General features: G+C 35.3%; 1 protein-coding gene across 6 annotated transcripts in view; it reads right to left on the reverse strand.

The window, feature by feature from the left end:
* LOC126776725 (hemicentin-1-like) overlaps nt 1-19168 on the reverse strand; it is a 36429-nt gene extending 17261 nt beyond the window's left edge. For all 6 annotated transcript variants that reach the window (XR_007669972.1, XR_007669974.1, XR_007669976.1 and 3 more), the window contains exons 1-26: nt 18862-19168; nt 17073-17302; nt 15872-15994; nt 15649-15738; nt 15248-15388; nt 14898-15063; nt 14310-14497; nt 13674-13746; nt 13446-13474; nt 12730-12830; nt 12195-12316; nt 11860-12000; nt 11297-11410; nt 10693-10959; nt 10257-10429; nt 9149-9317; nt 8619-8867; nt 7693-7765; nt 6902-7104; nt 5855-6014; nt 4307-4431; nt 3635-3797; nt 2813-2907; nt 1875-2028; nt 891-1012; nt 611-754 (exon numbers count right to left, since the gene is read on the reverse strand). Coding sequence is in view for 1 of the 6 variants with exons in the window: in XM_050499419.1 (XP_050355376.1) it covers nt 611-754; nt 891-1012; nt 1875-2028; nt 2813-2907; nt 3635-3797; nt 4307-4431; nt 5855-6014; nt 6902-7104; nt 7693-7765; nt 8619-8867; nt 9149-9317; nt 10257-10429; nt 10693-10959; nt 11297-11410; nt 11860-12000; nt 12195-12316; nt 12730-12830; nt 13446-13474; nt 13674-13746; nt 14310-14497; nt 14898-15063; nt 15248-15388; nt 15649-15738; nt 15872-15994; nt 17073-17302; nt 18862-19135 (3889 nt within the window). In the remaining 5 variants the exon portion in view is untranslated. The remainder of the gene's footprint in view (nt 1-610; nt 755-890; nt 1013-1874; nt 2029-2812; nt 2908-3634; nt 3798-4306; nt 4432-5854; nt 6015-6901; nt 7105-7692; nt 7766-8618; nt 8868-9148; nt 9318-10256; nt 10430-10692; nt 10960-11296; nt 11411-11859; nt 12001-12194; nt 12317-12729; nt 12831-13445; nt 13475-13673; nt 13747-14309; nt 14498-14897; nt 15064-15247; nt 15389-15648; nt 15739-15871; nt 15995-17072; nt 17303-18861) is intronic.
* Between the last annotated feature and the right edge of the window lie 1228 nt (nt 19169-20396).

Genomic DNA, 20396 nt, shown 5'->3' on the forward strand with positions numbered 1-20396 from the left:
AGGACCGATGGCCGTTGGAGCAGACGAGTCCTAGAGTGGAGACCGCGAATCGGCAAGCGCAGCGTAGGGCGCCCTCCAGCCAGGTGGACCGACGACCTTAAGAAGGTGGCGGGCACCAACTGGATGCGGAAGGCGGAAGACAGGGAGCTTTGGCGCACCTTAGAGAGGCCTATGTTCAGCAGTGGACACTGATTGGCTGTTGATTGATACACTACAAACAGTTCTTGACTAATTTACGTTTAATTAAAATACAACACTATTCCAGTTAAATAGTTATAACCACTTTAATTTAACTTCCAAATTTTCGACTACAACTTCGCAGACATTTAAATCCTCTTGTGGTTGGAATGGGCTATATATATGGAAACATTCATTTGTATTACGTTTTCTAGGGTACTATTTTAGCAATAATTGTTTTAATATATACTTTAAATGATGTAAAATATAAATATATCATAAAAAGTATCTTATAACATGACAATAAATGAATAATATTATATGATCTGTGGTAGAACATAATGAGTTTCTATCTAGATGATGATGATGAGTCCCTAAAGACAAGAAAACAGTGAAACATTTAATACTCATGATATACAAATGTTCATCTCACCTTTGTCAAGATAATATCCGTCCTTAATCCAAGCGACATAGGGTCGAGGTTTCCCTGCAGCGCGACACGAGATGGTCAAGGCAACGTCTAAGACTGAAGCAACGTAGGGCCCCGTATAATTATCGACAAGGATTTTTGGCTTCTCTGTAAGTGTAATTGTAATTTTAGTTGGCATCAACGTTATTTTAGTAGGCAATTCAATTGCAACAATTTTTTTGGAGTAAATAAATTATTCCACATGTTGACTGTACAAGTGACAAAAATATTTAATACTTCATACCAATGACAGTGATGAAATAGTTCTTCTTAGCAATTCCGGCTACATTTTCAACAATGCAAACGTACAGGCCTTCGTGTTCCAAGCTGACATTCTTCAAATAAAAGTTTCCAGATTCATCAAAACTAAAACGTAAAATGATTTATATAATATATAGACATGTGTACTAATGCACTAATTTTCCCCAGGCTTAATTTGAACTAAATTACTGAAAATATTAGGTTATCAATATTATAATATAAACACGGTCGCGGATCAGGCGTCATTGAGCCTGAAGCGAAATAAATAATTTAACACTGAACAAGACAATCAATTCAAAGCTATAAAAACTAATCTAAGCTAGAATTTTTAAAATTTGTAAGCGGACAGACAAATAAGCAACCAGATAAGTGGTCACCATCACCCACAGACATTACCGATAAGGGAAATCGTATCGTTCCTTACATCGTAAATGCGGCATCAACCTTGGGAATTCAGATGATATGTCCCTCGTGCCGTGTAGTAGCAGTAGCACTGTCTCACTCACCCTTCAAGCCGGAGTACGTCTCTACATAGTTATGGAATTTCGATAGCCTTTCAGTCTCATAGAAATATTACCTCTGGAACATCTCGGCATACATAAGATAACCTTACATAGTCTAATTCTCTTAGTACAGTGACAGCCTCTTAGTGTCCAACTGCTGGGCTAAGGCCTCCTCTTCCTTTTTGAGGAGAAGGTTCAGAGCTTATTCCACCACGCTGCTCCAATGCGGGTTGGTAGAATACACATGTGACATAATTTCAATGAAATTAGACACATGAAAGGTTTCTTCACGATGTTTTCCTTCACCGTCAAGCACGAGATGAATTATAATCACAAATTAAGCACATGAAAATTCAGTGGTGCTTGCCCGGTTTTGAACCCACGATCATCGGTTAAGATTCACGCGATCTAACCCCTAGGCCATTTCGGTCAACTTCTCTTAGGATGAACTGAATATAAGGTACCTTGTATCCGTCGTATTGTCAATTAATATCTCTTCTTGAAACTCCCACGTGACCACTGGTAGCGGAAACCCGACTGCGTCACACTCTAAATGCAAGTCTGATCCGATTTGAGCCTCTTTGAATACGTCCAGTGGCGGTTCTATATGTGGTGGAACTAATGAACAACAATCATTGTTATTTTTAATACACACCTTAAATACTAAACTTAATAGCTACTTCAATTTTTATTTTCTAGAATATCATGGAATGAAGAAAAAAAACTCGCAGATTATTATAAAACTAGTTACCCGTCCATGGCATTTGCCTGCACGTGAGGGTAAACCTAACCATTTTTTTTTTTTTTCAACCTTGGGAACTAAGATTTTATGTCCCTTGTGCCTGTAATTACACTGGCTCACTCACCCTTCAAACCGGAACACAACAATATCAAGTATTGCTGTTTTGCGGTAGAATATCTGATGAGTGGGTGGTACCTACCCAGACGAGCTTGCACAAAGCCCTACCACCAGTGATATATTGATGATTAAGAAATATTACATATATGTATGTTGAATAGTTAAGACATAAGAGCGTAACAAAAAAAAACAAATTAACTTTCGCATTTATAATATTAGTTACGATTACTAAAGTCATGTTTTTTACAAGTCAACTATCAATATTTTTGACGAGCCGGTTGGCGTGGTTGGTAGATACTTGCCTTTCACGCCGAAGGTTGTAGGTTCGATTCCCACCCAGGACAGACATTTGTGTGCATGAACATGTCTGTTTGTCCTGAGTCTGGGTGTAATTATCTATATAAGTATGTATTTACTAAAAGAAAAGTAGTATATGTAGTATATCAGTTGTCTGGTTTCCATAGTACAAGCTCTGTACAAGCTTAATTTGGAATCAGATGGCCGTGTGTGAAAAATGTCCCAGGATATTATTATTATATTTACCCCAAACATACACCGTGTAGTTGAGGGAGGCGGTTCCGTACTGATTGCTCGCGAGACACGTGTATTCGCCGAAGTCAGTTACGTTTGCTACGAATCTGCGAATTTAATTTTTATATATAAAAAATATAATACATTAAAGCAACATGTAACGTTTTGTCGTTAAATGTTTTTAATTTGACTAAAGGTATCTGTCGGGTTTTAATTTTTCTCGGAACTAAAACAAATCCAATAGGAAATGAAATCTGCTACGTTTTCAGTAGTTTATGGATTGTCGTGCTCGTTAACTATTTGTGGTTTTATTAGTGTAGGAGAATATTCTGAACTTGGAGCCAGAAATTTATCGTCGAGCAACAGTCTACGTATTAAGTATATGTCGTCAAAGATCAGCAAATGATTAAAATTGTGACAATTGTTTATATACTAACGCAACTCTATTTAAAAATATTCAAAGATTGCTTTACAGTAACAGCCTGTTAATGTCCCACCGCTGGGCTAAGGCCTCCTCTCCCTTTTTGAGGAGAAGTTTTGGAACTCATTCCACCACGCCGCTCCAATGCGGGTTGGTAGAATACAATGTGGCAAAATTTCAATGAAATTAGACACATGCAGGTTTCCTCACGATGTTTTCCTTCACCGTCAAGCACGAGATGAATTATAAACACGAATTAAGCACATGAAAATTCAGTGGTGCTTGCCCGGGTTTGAACCCACGATCATCGGTTAAGATTCACGCGTTCTAACCGCTAGGCCATCTCGACTCAATTTGTTTTAATTAGGGTTTTCCCTGTGATTAATATAGGGGCTAGATTCGGAGACACCGACCGCAGCGCGCCGGCGCGCGCGTGTCGCGCGGCGAGCGGGCGCGGCGCGCGGCGCCAGCGCACGGCGGGCGGCGGCGCCCCGCGCGCGGCGCAGCGCAGCTCCACCAGCGCGCCCTCGCGCACCGCCAGCGCCGTCTCCGCGGGCGCCGCGATCTCTGGGGGCACTACATGCGGCGTCGTGACGTGCGGGCCGTGTACCCGACGGCCCTTTAGCTATATATTAACTATCACCTCGTTCAACTGTATTACGAGGAAGACGGTCGGAAACGGTGGAATTTTCAACCTCGGACCTCGACCTTGCTTGAAACCGTATACAGTGTACTGATAACCGGTATCCGGTATACTCGACCGAAACGGAATAGGAGAGTGGCCAAGGGAGATATTCGTTGGTTTTCGGTATACAGTTGAATATATTACTAAGTAGAAACTAGAATATGTTGCTCAATAAACAGTAACGATAGTAAAAAAGATATTAAGTTATATATCTTTGAAAAACTAACAATTAATATGAAAACAGTCGATGTGAAAAAGTTTTTCCAAAACTCATAAAATACCATCTATTTAATAAAAAAAAAACAAAATTGAAATAAAGAAAACATGTAATCCAAATTTAAAATATAAAAATTAGACTAAAACATTTCCAAGCTCAGAAGTAGAAATAAATGAAACTTACTATAAACAGTGATATTAAAGTCCTTGGTGACGAAGCCCAAACCGCTGCTAGCGTTACATCTGAACACGCCGGAGTCATACGTTGTCGCGTTCGCTATCACTAGAACACTGTCGTCATTCAAATATCTGGAATATATTATATAAAATATTTATAACTAATAAGCAAAATTCAGTATTAATAATAAATCTACCAAAAAATGTACTTTCCGAGAAAGTAGCTGTTTTAAACTGTATGTAGGTGTTCATCAAGGGTCTATTCCAAGTCCGCTTTTATTTATAGTTTTATAATAGCCTTACAAACTAAGCTGTTATAGAAAAATATCAGTAGCTTGAGCTTACATTTATACAGTTATATGTTACTTAAACGAAGTTTTGTATACAAAACGTATGGGATATTCTCTTGAACGGTTCACTAATCATTAATAAATAATATAATAATTTTGCAAAACTTTTCAAAACCTGTTCAATTTGCTAACAATACATTCTGCAAACATAATATTAGGTCCTTACATATGAAATTGCCCCTTTGTACGGGAGGAATATAAAGTTTTTTTACTAAAATATATTTAATTAATTAAAGTATGCACCGTTGTTATCTATGCACTTTTGCCATCTCATAGGTAGTTCATTGATCCCTTTACTAAAAAAAAAACCATGGGGGCGAGAATCAACAAACTCTTTGAAGGCGGTTTGAACTGCCATCGGAGTTGAATTTTTTTCCTTCTAAGAAGTGTTCAAAACTCCGGAAAAAATGGTAATCTGTTGGAGCAAGGTTCTGGGAGTAAGATGGATGTCGCAGAAATTCCAATTGTAGCTCATCTGACTTAGTGGTTGTTTGTTTTGCAGTGTGTGGTCTTGCGTTATCGTGAAGCAGCAGTCAACAATCTCGGTTATTTACCAGCTAGTTCTGCCTTCATGGTTTGATGTTGCTGACAATAGATATCTGCCGTAATCGTTTGGTCAGATTTTAGAAAGCTGTAGTGAACGACACCGGCGCTAGTCCACCAAACCCTCACAAGTAACTTTTTTCTAAGTCAATTTTCGTTTAGGTCAGGATTTGGCTGGGTCTCCAGGGTTCAGCCATTGCGACGAGCGCTTCCGATTATCGTACAGTATCCACTTTTCTCCCAAAAATAAATAAAACTCAAATGTACCAGCTAAATGAATTTATAAATTTGAATTTGGAATTCTTAACCAAAGAGGAGATATTTCAGATCAAAGTGGTCAGTACGACAAAACGCTAATTTCATATGTAAGGACCTAATATAATTTCTTAAAAGATAATTTAACAAATACTTCATTTTACAACTATACTTTTTTATTTCACCAATTTTAAAATCAATATTTCTGAAATGTAATGACAAATTTCCTGGTAAATATACAATAAATTTTATATACAAGTGAAATATTTATATAACCAGAAGTTGTTTGATATATCCTATGTAATTACAATTAGTAATGTAAAATACATTGTTGTAAAATACATATTACTTTCTGAAGAAGTAGTAATTATTTATATAATAGTGTAAATAAAAAACATACTACGCACACATTACTAGAATATGTAACGGGTAATTCATCTTTTGTCCAAGTTACGATTGGCGGTGGAACTCCAGACACGTTGCACCTCAGCTGTACTTCAACACCGGACTTCACTTCTATGGGACCTTCCAAGTGATTTTCTTGAGACACATTGAATTCTGGTGGGTCTGTAATAATTTGTTGTTATAAATGAAATGCACAGACTTTGTAATATATTTATCAACATAATATTTATATTATAATGTTTAAATTAAAGCTCCACAATAAGCATTACTAAGAAATTTTAATTTTAAGGCCTATAAGAGACTCAAAATTTATAATCCTAATGGCATGCTATATAGCCTGAGAAAATGAACAAATCACCAAAAGACAAATGTTGCGGATTTAAAAAAGTTGCGTATGATGCCTTACACCATTTCAATTATGAACTTTAAAAATTTTTAACCAACTTTCTTGTCAATTATTAATATGTAAAATTATCAATATTATATATAATTAATTATATTATAGGTGTTTAAATGTAAATATTGGTTATAGTCATACAAAAAATAGTGAGATCAAAAGAGTCCCACAGGGTCCTATTCTATAACCCACTTTTATTTTTAAACTTACCCATCAACTCGGTAGATAAAATTCCTACGAACTGATAGGATTCCGAAATGGCCCAGTGGTCATCGGTCATCGCGTGAATCTTAACCGATGATCATGGGTTCAAACTCGGGCAGGCACCACTGAATTTGTATGTGCTTAATTTGTGATTATAATTCATCTCGTGCTTGACGGTGAAGGAAAACATCGTGAGGAAACCTGCATGTGTCTAATTTCACTGAAATTCAGCCACATGTGAATTCCACCATTCCGCATTGGAGCAGCGTGGTGGAATAAGCTCCAAAACCTTCTCTTCAAAAAGGGAGAGGAGGCCTAACACCAGCAGTGTGACATTCACAGGCTGTTATTGATATGATTCGTGTGTTAGGCTCTGCGGTGCAGATAATTTATTTTATTTTATTAATTTCATTGCTATTCTTCTTTCATAGAATTAAAGTCAACTTACACTGTACTATCAATTCCACATCGTAAACATCACTTCCCATTATATTCTCCGCAATACAGCGATACTTTCCAGAGTGATATTTTTTTACTTCTGCTATTATAAGTTTGTGATTCTTTATGGATACACCATCAGGTAAGGAAGAGAAATCAGAGTTATTATTATACTGCCAAGTTATTCGCGGTTCAGGATTACCCTTAACAATTCTGTGGAGGGAACGTATTGAATAACGACAATTACAATTTATTTACTCTGTAATAACAGCTATAAATGGAAATTATATATACATTAGTGTTGTTGTGTTCCGGAAAAAAGTGAACCAGTGTAACTACAGGCACAAGGGACATAGCATCTTACTTGTCTAGGTTGGTGGCGCATTGACGATGCAAGGAAAGGTAAATATTTCTTACAGCGCCAATGTCTATGGGCGACCATTACCATCAGGTGACCCATTTGCCCAACCTTGCCTTCCAGTGATATGCGGGGATTCCACGAGACGTTACAATGTAAGCTACAAATGGGAGCTTCGTTATGTTTTTTATACTCGGATGATGAAAAACAAATGAGCCAGTGTAATTACAGGCACAAGGGACATAAAATCTTAGTTCCCAAGGTTGGTGGCGCATTGGATATGTAAGCGATGGTTGACATTTCTTACAATGCTAATGTCTAAGAGCGTTGGTGACCACTTACCATCAGGTGGTCCATATGCTCGTCCGCCTTCCTATTCTATAAAAAAAAAAAAAAAAAAAATATAAAAGATTGTGATAAAATATTAAAACAGCAAAACTTACCTACATGTGAGTGTTGCCACTTTGCTTTGCTGCGTTACGATCATAGTCGGTTCTTTTGATACGAGAGGTTTTGCTAAAATATATAATTTCACATAATAATCGATATATAGAAGGAATAATACGTAAATTATTCCTAGAGAAGCCGCCGAGAGCGAGTAATAATTATAACAATGCAACATGCGTTTAATTTAAAATGAGGTAAGTTTCATTTATGGGTAAGTGATGCGTGTGTTAGGGTCTGTGAGAATATTATAATAAGAAATGAAACTCACGCGGATGGTCCATAAACGTGTATATTATATACACGTTATACACACAATATATGCACACAGAAGAAATAACGTTATGCAGGCATAGAAGATCACATATGTACACATAAACACGAGCACAATACTTAAACACAAAGCGAATTATTTTTAAGCGCAAGTAACGGTTATGACGGTGGTAGAATAATGAATAATGCGTAAGTCGTAAACGTTGGTAGGATCATTCGTAGCCAATATAAAAGATCCGTCGCTCCAATGCGCTTGCACCGGTAGGCGGGGCCTCAACATAGAACAAAGGACGACGTCACGACGGAGATAAGCAATGCGGTTGTCCACTGTGTACGTTCGATCGTCCGTTGTGTCGTCAATCCAATATTCTATGTTGAGTTGGAATGTGTTGTGTAGTATGTCTGTTTGGATGTGTGTTTAAGTATGTTTATAATATGTGTGTAAGTATGTATGTTAGTGGGATGCACATGTGGTGGACGCCACACATTAAATTATTGTATTTTGAATTTATTGGTAAAAATGTAACAATAAATATGATTTAAAAAGCCTTAAATTAACCGTGAGACTTATCCACATAGATACCGTTATAATATTTCTTACGGAAAATATATTTAAACCTTTCAATAAATTGCTTAAATTAAATAAACTTACCCAATCCATGCACTCCCAAGGTCCCAACGACCGACATGTTTTCAAAGCCGTTTTCCGCTTCACAAACATATCGTCCCAACTCATCAAAGTCTACTTTATGTATGCTCACAACAGTGTTGTTATCAGATATACTTATCCTGTCGTTAGTGTTGATACGAGTGTTGTTGTGATACCACGTGATGTGGGGGGTAGGGTAGGCATCGATGTCGCAGGTAAAGTTGATTTGTGAGTACATTTCTACTGATGTATCTAAATAATTATTTCAAACGTCAGATTATTCGAATCAGCGAACTAATAAAAAGTTTTTTTTTAAATGTTATTAATATTTTTTGTCTATCTTAAAATTGGAATCGGTAGAGTTACCAAAAAAAAACTCAATACTACAATGATTACACGTACAACAACAACAACAAAACAAATGACCTGATATTTCTAATGTATATTACGATTAACTTATGAAGTAATTTAAGTAACTTTATGTAAAACGATTAAAAATATCAATATGAAATAATATGAATATTTTTAAGTACCTGTAAAACCGTTGAGAAGTGTCATTTGTCTCCTCACGTTGATAGCAACACTGTCTTGATTGATACCTTCTGAGTTTTCTCCGAAACAGAAATATGTCCCATTTATTTGTTCTCTCTGACTGTCTAGTGTGAGGACACTTTTATATACCTTCGGCTCAGGGTTCGTTACCTAATTAACAATATATATATATATATATATTGTTAATTATATTGTTAATTATATATATATATATATATATATATATATATATATATATATATATTGTTAATTATATATATATATATATCAAATCATTTAAAAGTACTAAATTTATAGTCTATGATATCATCCTAATATCTTTGTAAAGTGACAATTAATACGTAAAAAGTGTGTTGTTAAAGAAGCAAGGCAAAAGAATAATAGTAACAATAATACAACAAAGCTTACCCGTGGATGTCAGCTCATATGGCCTAGCCATGGTAATATTATAAAAACAGTATTCTATCACTTACAAACGGTCGGAACACGAGTCATACACACGCGCCTCGAGTTCGGTACACACTCGGTACACAACAGTCTCGAATGCGCCGCAGTGACGAACGATGGTGACGTAAGTGTGTGATTTGTAAATATTTGAACTTAAATTAATTTTCTAATGGTAATTTTGTATTAATTTTGATGGATTACTATTAAAAAAACTTCCTATTTCGTTCGAACAAATTTCATGTTTATAAATAAAAAATATAATATTTAACACCAAACCAGAAAGAAACTCGGTAGGTAGATGAAATTAAAATACTGTAGGCCTATCGCGTTTTTACGTACCGCGCAGCTTAGATAATTATTTGAAGTACAGGGCCGAGTCATAATACTGTATATATAACATTATCGCGGCCTAGCGGACCACTGAATTTTCATGTAGTTATGTATGTATGTTTTTGTTCATCTCAACTTGGGCGGTGAATAAAATCATCAAGAAGATACCTGCATGTGACGGATAACAAAACTGCCCTATTAAAATAACGTGTTGGTAAAAACTCCAAACCTTCATAAACAGGGGGAGCTCAGCAAGTAAACGGGATTCAGTTTTCCGTATTGATGTAACTTTTTTTTGGAACAGTAACTTACAACGTTAGGCAAAAATCTCTCAGTCTCCATGTGCCACACAATACGCGGTGCAGGCTTTGCTACCACAGTGCAAAATATTTGGAAAGTGGTTCCATTTAAAATTGTTATGTTTTTCGATCCTTCAATAGTCACTTCAGGTTTTATAAGAACTGTGAGTGAGATCGTATCAGATCCTGAAATTTATTTAGAAATTTATTGCAGATTATAATTTGATTGATAATTTTCAAGTCAACTAAAATGTATTTTTACAAGGAATAAATTAAACATCCATCGATAATAACTGACTGTCTAAAAATGGCAAGATTTATAGGCAGGTCACGAGGAGAGATCAAATCTATCCTTATCACAATAAAGTTAAGGTTTATAACGGTCAACCTGAATAAAATGAGATTGGTTTAAAACAGTAGATATAAAGAAATAAGAATAAAAAACATACCCTTCAAGGAATCGCGTAGAGCCACACAAGTCCAGACACCGTCGTCTGTGACATTTTTAATATCCAGCACTGCATTGTAACTACCGTTAACATCGTACTTTTTTACGGTGTTATTATTATACGACCACTGAACTTGTAAGGCATTCTCCACGTGACAGACAAATTGTACGTCCGAGTGTGCACTTTTAGTGATCATGTGAGGACCTAAGATTTGTGCTATGGGATCTAACTGTATGGTTATATTCGTTGAGTCATTTGTGTAGCCAGCTGCGAAAAGAAAAAAAAATGTCTTTGTGATTGACGTGACGTTATTTAAATAATTTTCCCTAATCTAATATCAACAAAATATTATTTTTTTTATGTTTATTATATTAAATATTTATTACTATGTTTGAATTTTATATACATTTTAATATATAATATAATAAAAATATTCGCTTTTATATCAAAGTTTTTACTAAGTTTTTACGTGCGAAGATTGTGTTCAAGTTTTTTTCATATGATTATTATAAATAAAACTATTCGTAAAAATTGTCAGAAATACACAAAAACACTTGTAATTTTATAAAAATATATATATTAAAAGTAATTTCAAAGAACTCACCTCTATTAACAGCAACGCACGTAAACATACCGCTGTCTCTTTCACTTAAATTCCGTATCGTTTTGTTAAACGTGTAGTAACCGTCCAAGGTAGGCTCTAATTTGACATCAACCACTAGAAAGCGAAGAACGGCTTTCAATCTGACACTAATGTTATTAATGGCTACAAATATCAACGAGTCCATAACATATATAAAATAATATGAATACATGATGATTTTTAGCGAGACTAGGCACTGCGCTGAACATGTTATAGTTCAAAAGTGTATGCGCAAATGCAAGTGAACTCGTAAATCTGATGGGATGGAAAACCCATCACAAAAAATATCAAGCGCAGGAATAACGACTTTACGTGCTTAGTGAGGCATGGGATTGTAAGCATTACCAACTTTGTCCCTCCAGACTTGGAAAAATATTGACAAATATCACTATTTTTGGAAACGGACCTTAAGACCTGCAAATTTACAAGCTATCACTAAACCAACGAATTGATCATTAAGAAATATTCTATTAGTAAAAGCCGTCGGTTGGCTAACTTTCGACCAGTTGCTGCATGAAACTTACCATAACTCTGCAACGTGCCGTTGAAAATAATCTGCGTGCGTTGTAGCAGAGCTTCACTGAACACGTCGCAGGTGATTGTTAAGTCTTCGTGTTCAGACAATGATGCATTCACCGTTGAGATGTTTACTTGGGGTGGATCAACTAAGGGTGAAATAAAAAACCATTACTTTGATGATTTCAATGACATCAGTGGTAAAATTTTGCCTATTCACTCATATTTTATTCTATCTACGCCAATTAATACAAAGAATTGTAGTCAGTCAAAGGCTGTAATTTCGTAAAACTATTTTACTTAAATACGTACTACTTTAACTAATAATACCGAATGGTCTCACCGATCAAATCGACGACGGTACTCGCTCTACTCCGCCCCGCGACGTTTCTGGCTACACAGTAGTAAACTCCAACATCTCCTTCACTCATATCTTCAATAACATACTCTGCCGTCACACTTTGTCTGTTCAGACATAAAAATGTTTAAGTTATAATAATAATAATATCCTGGGACATTTTTCACACACGGCCATCTGATCCCAAATTAAGCTCGTACAGAGCTTGTACTATGGAAACCAGACAACTAATATACTACATATACTATTTTTATTTTTGTAAATACATACTTATATACATAATTACACCCAGACACAGGACAAACAGACATGTTCATGCACACAAATGTCTGTCCTGGGTGGGAATCGAACCCACAACCTTCGGCGTAAAAGGCAAACATCCACCAACCACGCCGACCGGCTCGTCAAAAGTTAAAAATTTAGAAATATCAAAGTTTTAGATTTAGGATAGGTTGTCATGTCACGCTCCATATAAAACAATGGAGAGTTAAATATTCCTAGATTATATGTTCGCGCTCACAGGGCGGAGACGGGCGCGGCGCGGCTCCAGGCGGCGGACTGCGGCGCGGCGCTGCGCGAGAGACACGCCAGCCGCACGCGCTCGTGTGGGCGCGCCCTTACCTGCGGGCAGCGACTGCTCACTACACGGTACTCGCGCAGTGTCAACAATTTATTTCAGTTTAGAGAGTAGACTCGTTTGCGCAAGATCGATCGATCATATTATTATATATTCAATTGCAATCTTCTAATCTTATGTCATATCATATAAATATGTACGATTTGTTTTTCAGACGTTCAAAATAATTGATTATTGTTATTGTTAAATAACCTCATTGCACACTCACAAGGATAAAAAAAATAAGTACAAATAAAAAAAGAAAGAAAAAAACAAAAGCTTAAGAATAGTCATGCTATATAAACATAATTACGGACTGGAAATTATTAAGTCGATTATTTATTATTACCAACAAGTATTATTTATTGCTTTATTAATCCTTTATTGCACACACTTTACAAACATTTAGTAACATATAATAGCTAGGAGAACATATATGTATGCAAAGGCAGCCTTATCACTTGTAGTGATCTAGTGATCAAGTGTGTACTGAATAGGCTGGTAGCGTATTTCTAAATATTTATTTTATGTTTTATCGGATACAGAATATGTTCATATTGTAAAATATGTTTGAAAATGTACTTTAAAATATACTTAAATGTAAGTTAATTTTATATTACCCTCTTCGGCACTATCAACTCCGGAACATCTGCAAAACATTTAATTATCAATTTACTGTTTTTCACAAAATCATCGCATCCGTTTATAAGTATCAAAAAGAATGAGCCACACATTATACTATTGAACTATTCAGATTACATTCAATTATAAATATACTGTATATTATATATTGAAATCGTTATTCGTCCAATAAAAAAAAAAAACGTAGCAAGCTTTTTTGAGGATACCTGGCGGTTTTGCTTGAACAGCTGTAGGACCAACTCGTCGCACTTCCTGACCGAACTCATCACGACCAATGATCTGAAAGATATGCATTAATCAAAAATAATTTTGGCGCCCAACGTGGGACAAATTTTTCTTCACTATTTATTATTATTTTTTTTTTTTTTTTTTATAGAATAGGAAGGCGGACGAGCATATGGGCCACCTGATGGTAAGTGGTCACCAACGCTCTTAGACATTAGCATTGTAAGAAATGTCAACCATCACTTACATATCCAATGCGCCACCAACCTTGGGAACTAAGATTTTATGTCCCTTGTGCCTGTAATTACACTGGCTCACTCACCCTTCAAACCGGAACACAACAATATCAAGTATTGCTGTTTTGCGGTAGAATATCTGATGAGTGGGTGGTACCTACTCAGACGAGCTTGCACAAAGCCCTACCACCAGTAAAACTTACTCATTGCATGTAATAAGCAAATCAACGTCTATAATAAGCAGTTTACTTTTATTAAAAAATAGATGTTAGTTGGTGTCATTGAAAGTATGGACAAAACATATGGACGAGGCGATAAAGTTATTTTATTTCTACATTTATCGAATTATGGAATCGGAATAAATCGAATCTTAGAACGAACAGCTAAATTAAAAAACTCGTTCGGTGGCACAAAGGCCTCCGCTATATATGTCCTCCCGTCACTCTTATCCAAGGCCTTTAGCGGTACTTCGAATATGGTCTTTCCGTCCAAGCCGAGAAGTTCAACATTCTCCAGCCGTAGAGATGTATTAGACTCGCTAAGAGATATCATCATGTGGTTGTATGCGTCTGGAATACAAAATTATATACAATTTTTGTTCATTCTAAATTTTCATAGAAGAAAACTAATAAAATAGTAAACATTTAATATTAAAACAGGCTTATGAGACAAAAAACAAACAAAGAGAATATTAATATTATCTGCTACTTTTTGAATAATAATATAAGAAAACTACGTTTAAAGACGTTTATAGCCCAATGTACGCCTATAGTTAACCCTAATGTAGCTGTGAAGCTCATTATGAATTGATAGTTCTTAACAGTGTGTCCCGGGATCATAGGCAAGTTTTCTCACGTCGAAATGTCAGATTGCTGCCAAATATGTCATTTATATAACTGTGCAATATAATACCTAACGATGGACTTAACCTAATAAATGATTTGAATTGAATTGTATATTTGAAGTAACCTTGTAGTGGTCGATAGCTCGTCTCCTCTAGGGATTTAGTTGGTATCACGGAGAACCCGTGCTGGAAAGTAAGGTTGGACAACCCCACCACCTTCACAGAGTGTTCCTCCTCACTCCCCACTGTTATACTCCAGTTCCCTGGTTCTGGTTGAAGGACTTTCACTATCTGCCATAAAGTTATAAATTTTTCAATATTCAATTCGCGAAATTAAAAACGAATGTCTGCATGATTCTACATCTATACATCATTAAATACTGTCCTTTTGGGTTTTCAAGGGTGTTCCGTTAAGAATCAAGCAAAGCAACATATGATATCGTTCATAATAACTAAATGATTGAACTAAATATACCATAATCTCTGACAAATCCAAAGTAGTGACGAGTTGTGGAGGCCCCGTTATCTCTTCTCCACTGGGGTTGATGACTCTGATCTGCGGCTTTGCTCCCGACACCGACACTGTCACCTCACCAACCGATCTGTCCACTGGGATCTATAAAAAATCAATAAAAATATGGTCTACTACTCTACACCATAAAATAAGTCTATTTTCACTACCATTATGACTATGTATATAGGTAAAATAAGTAATTATTTATTTGTAAGTACCTTCCGTAATGGAAATAAATGGGTAAAATTAAGATTAAATATTTTACATTTGTAAGATGAGCAATGGCACATGTTCATTCAAAAATATTAAACTACCAAAAGCTAAAAATCAAGTAAATTTATATACAGTACTTAAAAAAGTACCTTCTGCGTATAATTGTAACCAGCGGGATTGAAAGCTGATCCCAAGTTTACTGTTCTCCCTTTTATGGAAGACCGCACAAACTCTAGCACCTAAAAAAATCAACACACTGTAATGATTATTTAAAAAAATGGATATTGACGTATAGATGTGTAGTTCCGCAGGGCAACTTGAGATGATAGTTAATAACTAGAGCGAAAGATCACAGAGAAACAATTACCGTACCTTATAGACGCTGGTTTTGTTTAAATTAAACACTTGTCCGGAACTAGCGGCGGCTATTTGTTGGTACACTTTGTATGAAGGTCTGTTTAGATCGTTACAATGTCCGGTCAATACGAACACCACCTAAAATAAAAAAAAAATCAACAGCGAAGTTTATTTCTCGTTTTATTTATAGTTCCTATTCTATGGGCCACCTGATAGTAAGTGGACACCAACGGCCATAGATATTGGCATTGTAAGAAATGTTAACCATCCCTTACATCACCAATGCGCCTCCAATCTTAGGAACTAAGATGTTATCCCTTGTGCCTGTAATTACACTGGCTCACTTACCCTTCAAACCGGAACACAACAATACCAAGTATTGCTAGTTTTGTGGTATAATATCTGATGAATGGGTAGTACCTACACAGACGAGCTTGCACAAAGCTCTACCATCAGTAGACTTGTACTTGTTGTTCTCGTGCAACCAACATCAACTCACGTTCTTGTGAACTTTATAAAAGTCGATGAACGTTTAACCATTTAAATTTTCTCTTGTTTGTTAATTATTATTCTAATACAAATATTTTACACAGTAGCCATATTTGTTAAATACACCCATTGTGTTATTAATATCTTGAGAAATTATAATAGTAAATATTCGCTTCATATTCTTATTGTTTATATTTTAAAATACTTTGTATGTATACTTTGTTGTTTATTTAATAAAGCAAATCGCGCGTTTTTCGTACACATACATAATTAACGATAACTTAAAAAAAATACTCGACTCCGCAGACAACGGATACCAGCTTCGTATATCATTACGCGGTTTGGCATATCTTTTGATGCAAGCTGAGATTAATCAGTACAATTCTAGTGACCTCGTTTTTTGGTTGTTCTCTCTTTTCCCTCACTCTTATACTCTCATAGTCATAGACGGCAATCTTACGTGACGAGAGTGATCAGGATAAATGGCTTCAAATACTTTACGAAGCCCTGCATTGTCAACACTACCAACTTCCTAACTTCAGGCTTTTATATCGAACTCCTTGATAGAATAATAACTATTGAACCGAGCTTATAATTTCGAAATCTACAGTTTTATATAAGATGAATACGAGAACGAAATATTACTTATTATTATTATAATACTTATTTACAATAATTTCTTGAAGTAATGCTCACTTAAATTCTCTGATTGCAAACGAATTCTCACCTGACTCTGCTTCCTTTGAATGGAGTCCAGTATCGATCCCACCTTTTTATGGTCTGAGGCTGTAGCGTCAGTGAAGACGTATATAAATGACCGAGGACGACTGACTTTCAAAGCCATTTGTATTCCCGTCAAAGATTTCTCGGGACAATCACCACCTCCATAAACACGGACAATGTTTAATGCTGATTTGAATATATCCTTATTTTTAGTAACTGTCGGTGGCCCCACAGCTGTAAAGAGGTTTTAAAATTGCGACTATTACACTGTTTAAGGCATCTCATAAATGTATCATATTATTTTAATAATATCCTGGAACATTATTCACACAAGGCCATCTGATCCCAAACTAAGCAGAGCTTGTATTATGGCAACCAGACAACTGAAATACTACATATACTTTTTCTTTTGTAAATACATACTTATATAGATAATTACACTCAGACTAAGGACAAACAGATATGTTTATACACCCAAATGTCTATCCTGGGTGGAAATCGAACCCACAACCTGCGGCGCGAAAGGCAAGTATCTACCAACCACGCCAACCGGCTCGTCAACCTCATTTATGTCAGTATTTACATAGTATTCTGTAAATTGTAATTAATTAGTACAAAATAAACAGTAACTATTTTTTGTTGTACACTTATATTCTCCCAATTTTTGCGTCGGTTTCTTTCGGCTGAATCTACATTTCGGAATGGTTATAGGTAAAGGCATTAATAATAAAAATGTTTTAGTAAAATTACAATTGCAAAACGTATGTGGGAGTAATATTATTTTAAGATATTGTACTCGATCCGTGTACATTGCGGTTGAGTTATTATTTCAGGATAGTTATTTAAAAAGTACCATTTTAATGTTAAGACGCAGTTTCATCAAAATGCTAAAGAAATATTAAATCCATTTTTTTGACGAGGATGAATATCTTACAAAAACATGAAAATCACGCTTATCACGTCGATAAACTTAATTTATAGCGGGTTAAAGTGCTTATATAATATTGGTGTCCTCCTAGCCGATTTCATCCACGGCGACCAATCAAAAAAGAGAGATTAGCCAACTGCGCAGACATATAATAATGCACGATTGTGTGTGAAAATACAGGTACACTTTCTATTCCCTCACTCTCAAAATCAGATGGGAGGGCAATCCAACACGACCGGACAATGTTCACGCACAGAACCAGCGGCTTTACGTGCTTTCCGGCACCCTCCCGTACCTTCACACACTTCCAATTTCAAGACTCCGGGCTGTTACTGAGATTCTTCGATAGAAAAACCCAATAACTTTTTATTGGCATAACCTGGGTTTTAAGCCCAGAACTTTAGCATGTTCGAACTTATATCCAGCCACTTGACTGACTTGCTGCTTTTGGCCCAAATGGCCTCGACACCGTCAATCCTGAGGATGTTGAGCAGAAAATGAGCTTTTGTTTTTAAATAAGACAGTTGTGTAAGCGTTTTTGAAAGTTATACATGTAGGTACCTACATACCCTAAAGGCGTAAAATAAGTAAAAAAAGGTTTGTATGGGAAATACAAATAATCATTTTTTTTTTATTAGAAAATTAATCTTCCGTTATCTCTTTAGTCTTTATAAGTCAAGCTATATCAATAATTTTGTATATACGGTTAGTAGAGGACGTTAAGATAATCCCACAATTAAAACGTTAAGTTGAGTTGAGAAGAATGACTTCCATCTTTATACAGATTCGAGATTATCATTCAAACAGTATATACAAGGAAATTGTAATGAAAAACTTAAATTCTAATTAAAAAAAAATATCACACCTGGATCATGGAATGGGACAAATACAAAGTCAGCGATTACATTGCTATCTTCTAATGCAGTCTTCAAAATCATTTCAGCACCTTCCCTCAGCTGCCTCAAATCATTAAACATAGATCCCGTAGTATCAAACACAAAAACCAAACTGCCTTTTCCGTAATCTTTATCCGTAAAATTGTTTTTAGGATTATTATCTGACGGCACAACTTCATATTGTTGTGAATTGTTAACGGAAATTAAAATAAATAATGAAATAAAGAGAAAGTTCGCGCTCATTTTTAAATTTAGAACATATTTTAGCTATGTCATTCTTGTTTAAAATTTACGAGAACACTATTCATTCAAATATCATTACAAGATTTATCATTAACCTTTGGCTCTATAATCGATTTAGGTTAAAAGGAAATCATTGTTTAAGTAACTTTATCTTTATGCGTAATGTAAATTTGTATGGACGTTCCTTAGAGACAAGAAATTATTTAGAACCATTTATAAGTATATTTTGATATAACCTTTTCAAAATTTGTCTATATGAATGAAAAAATACAAATCAAGAAATTAAAACATCGTTTAAAAATAAAATCTTTATTAAAATTCACACTTCACATAGAAGAAATATTTTATTTATACACAAAAAAAAAAAAACATAACTAATCACCGAAAAAAATTGCTCAAAATTGTTCCCATAAGTAACGGTTTACATATTTGTATGTGTATATTGAAAATATATATTTTTAATCAATTAAATAAAAGTCATTAAAAATATTATGTTGCCATGTGAGAATATAATTATATGAATTTCGGCATAAAAAAAAAAACATCTAAAATATTAAATTATAAATTATTCGAACAAATAAGTAAAGCGTTTTTTAATGAACACGATCTTAGGAGGCATAAATATTATACCTATATTAAATATTTTTAATATTAATAATGTTGTTAAAAAGACAATAGGATCTTAAAATATTCGTCTTTATTATTGAGCATAACTTTATATCTATCGTATAAAATAGCCTACAGAAATAATCTAAAACCCAAAAATAATGTGAACTGGCAGTAAGATATTTCAACAAAAAAAAAAACTATTAATTGTATGCAGTTTAAATAATTATTTATGGAGGTATCCATGAGGATTTCCCACACGACAAAAAAGGGGGAGGATGTGGTGTGGACCCTGTACATGTTACCATGGTTTTCATGAAAAACAATATATAATTTCTCTTATGGGCTTATTACAGACACCTTTTATTGATGCTTGAGGATACCTCGACTTGACTGCCTCGTTGGTCTTGTGGCTAGATATAAGGCCGTAGATTCTGAGGTCTTGGGTTCAAATCCCAGGTCAGACAGTCGGAGTCTGTCATTCCCGTGCCTCGGAAAGCACGTAAAGCCGTTGGTCCTGCGCCTGAACTCTTTCCGGTCGTGTCAGATTGCCGACCCATCGGATTATGAGAGTGAGAATAAAGAGTGGACCTTTGTTTGCGCATGCACTTGTGCACTATAACATGTCCTGCGCAGATAGCCGAAATCGGTCAAG

Source organism: Nymphalis io, chromosome 21, assembly GCF_905147045.1.
Source record: "Nymphalis io chromosome 21, ilAglIoxx1.1, whole genome shotgun sequence".
NCBI lineage: Eukaryota > Metazoa > Arthropoda > Insecta > Lepidoptera > Nymphalidae > Nymphalis > Nymphalis io.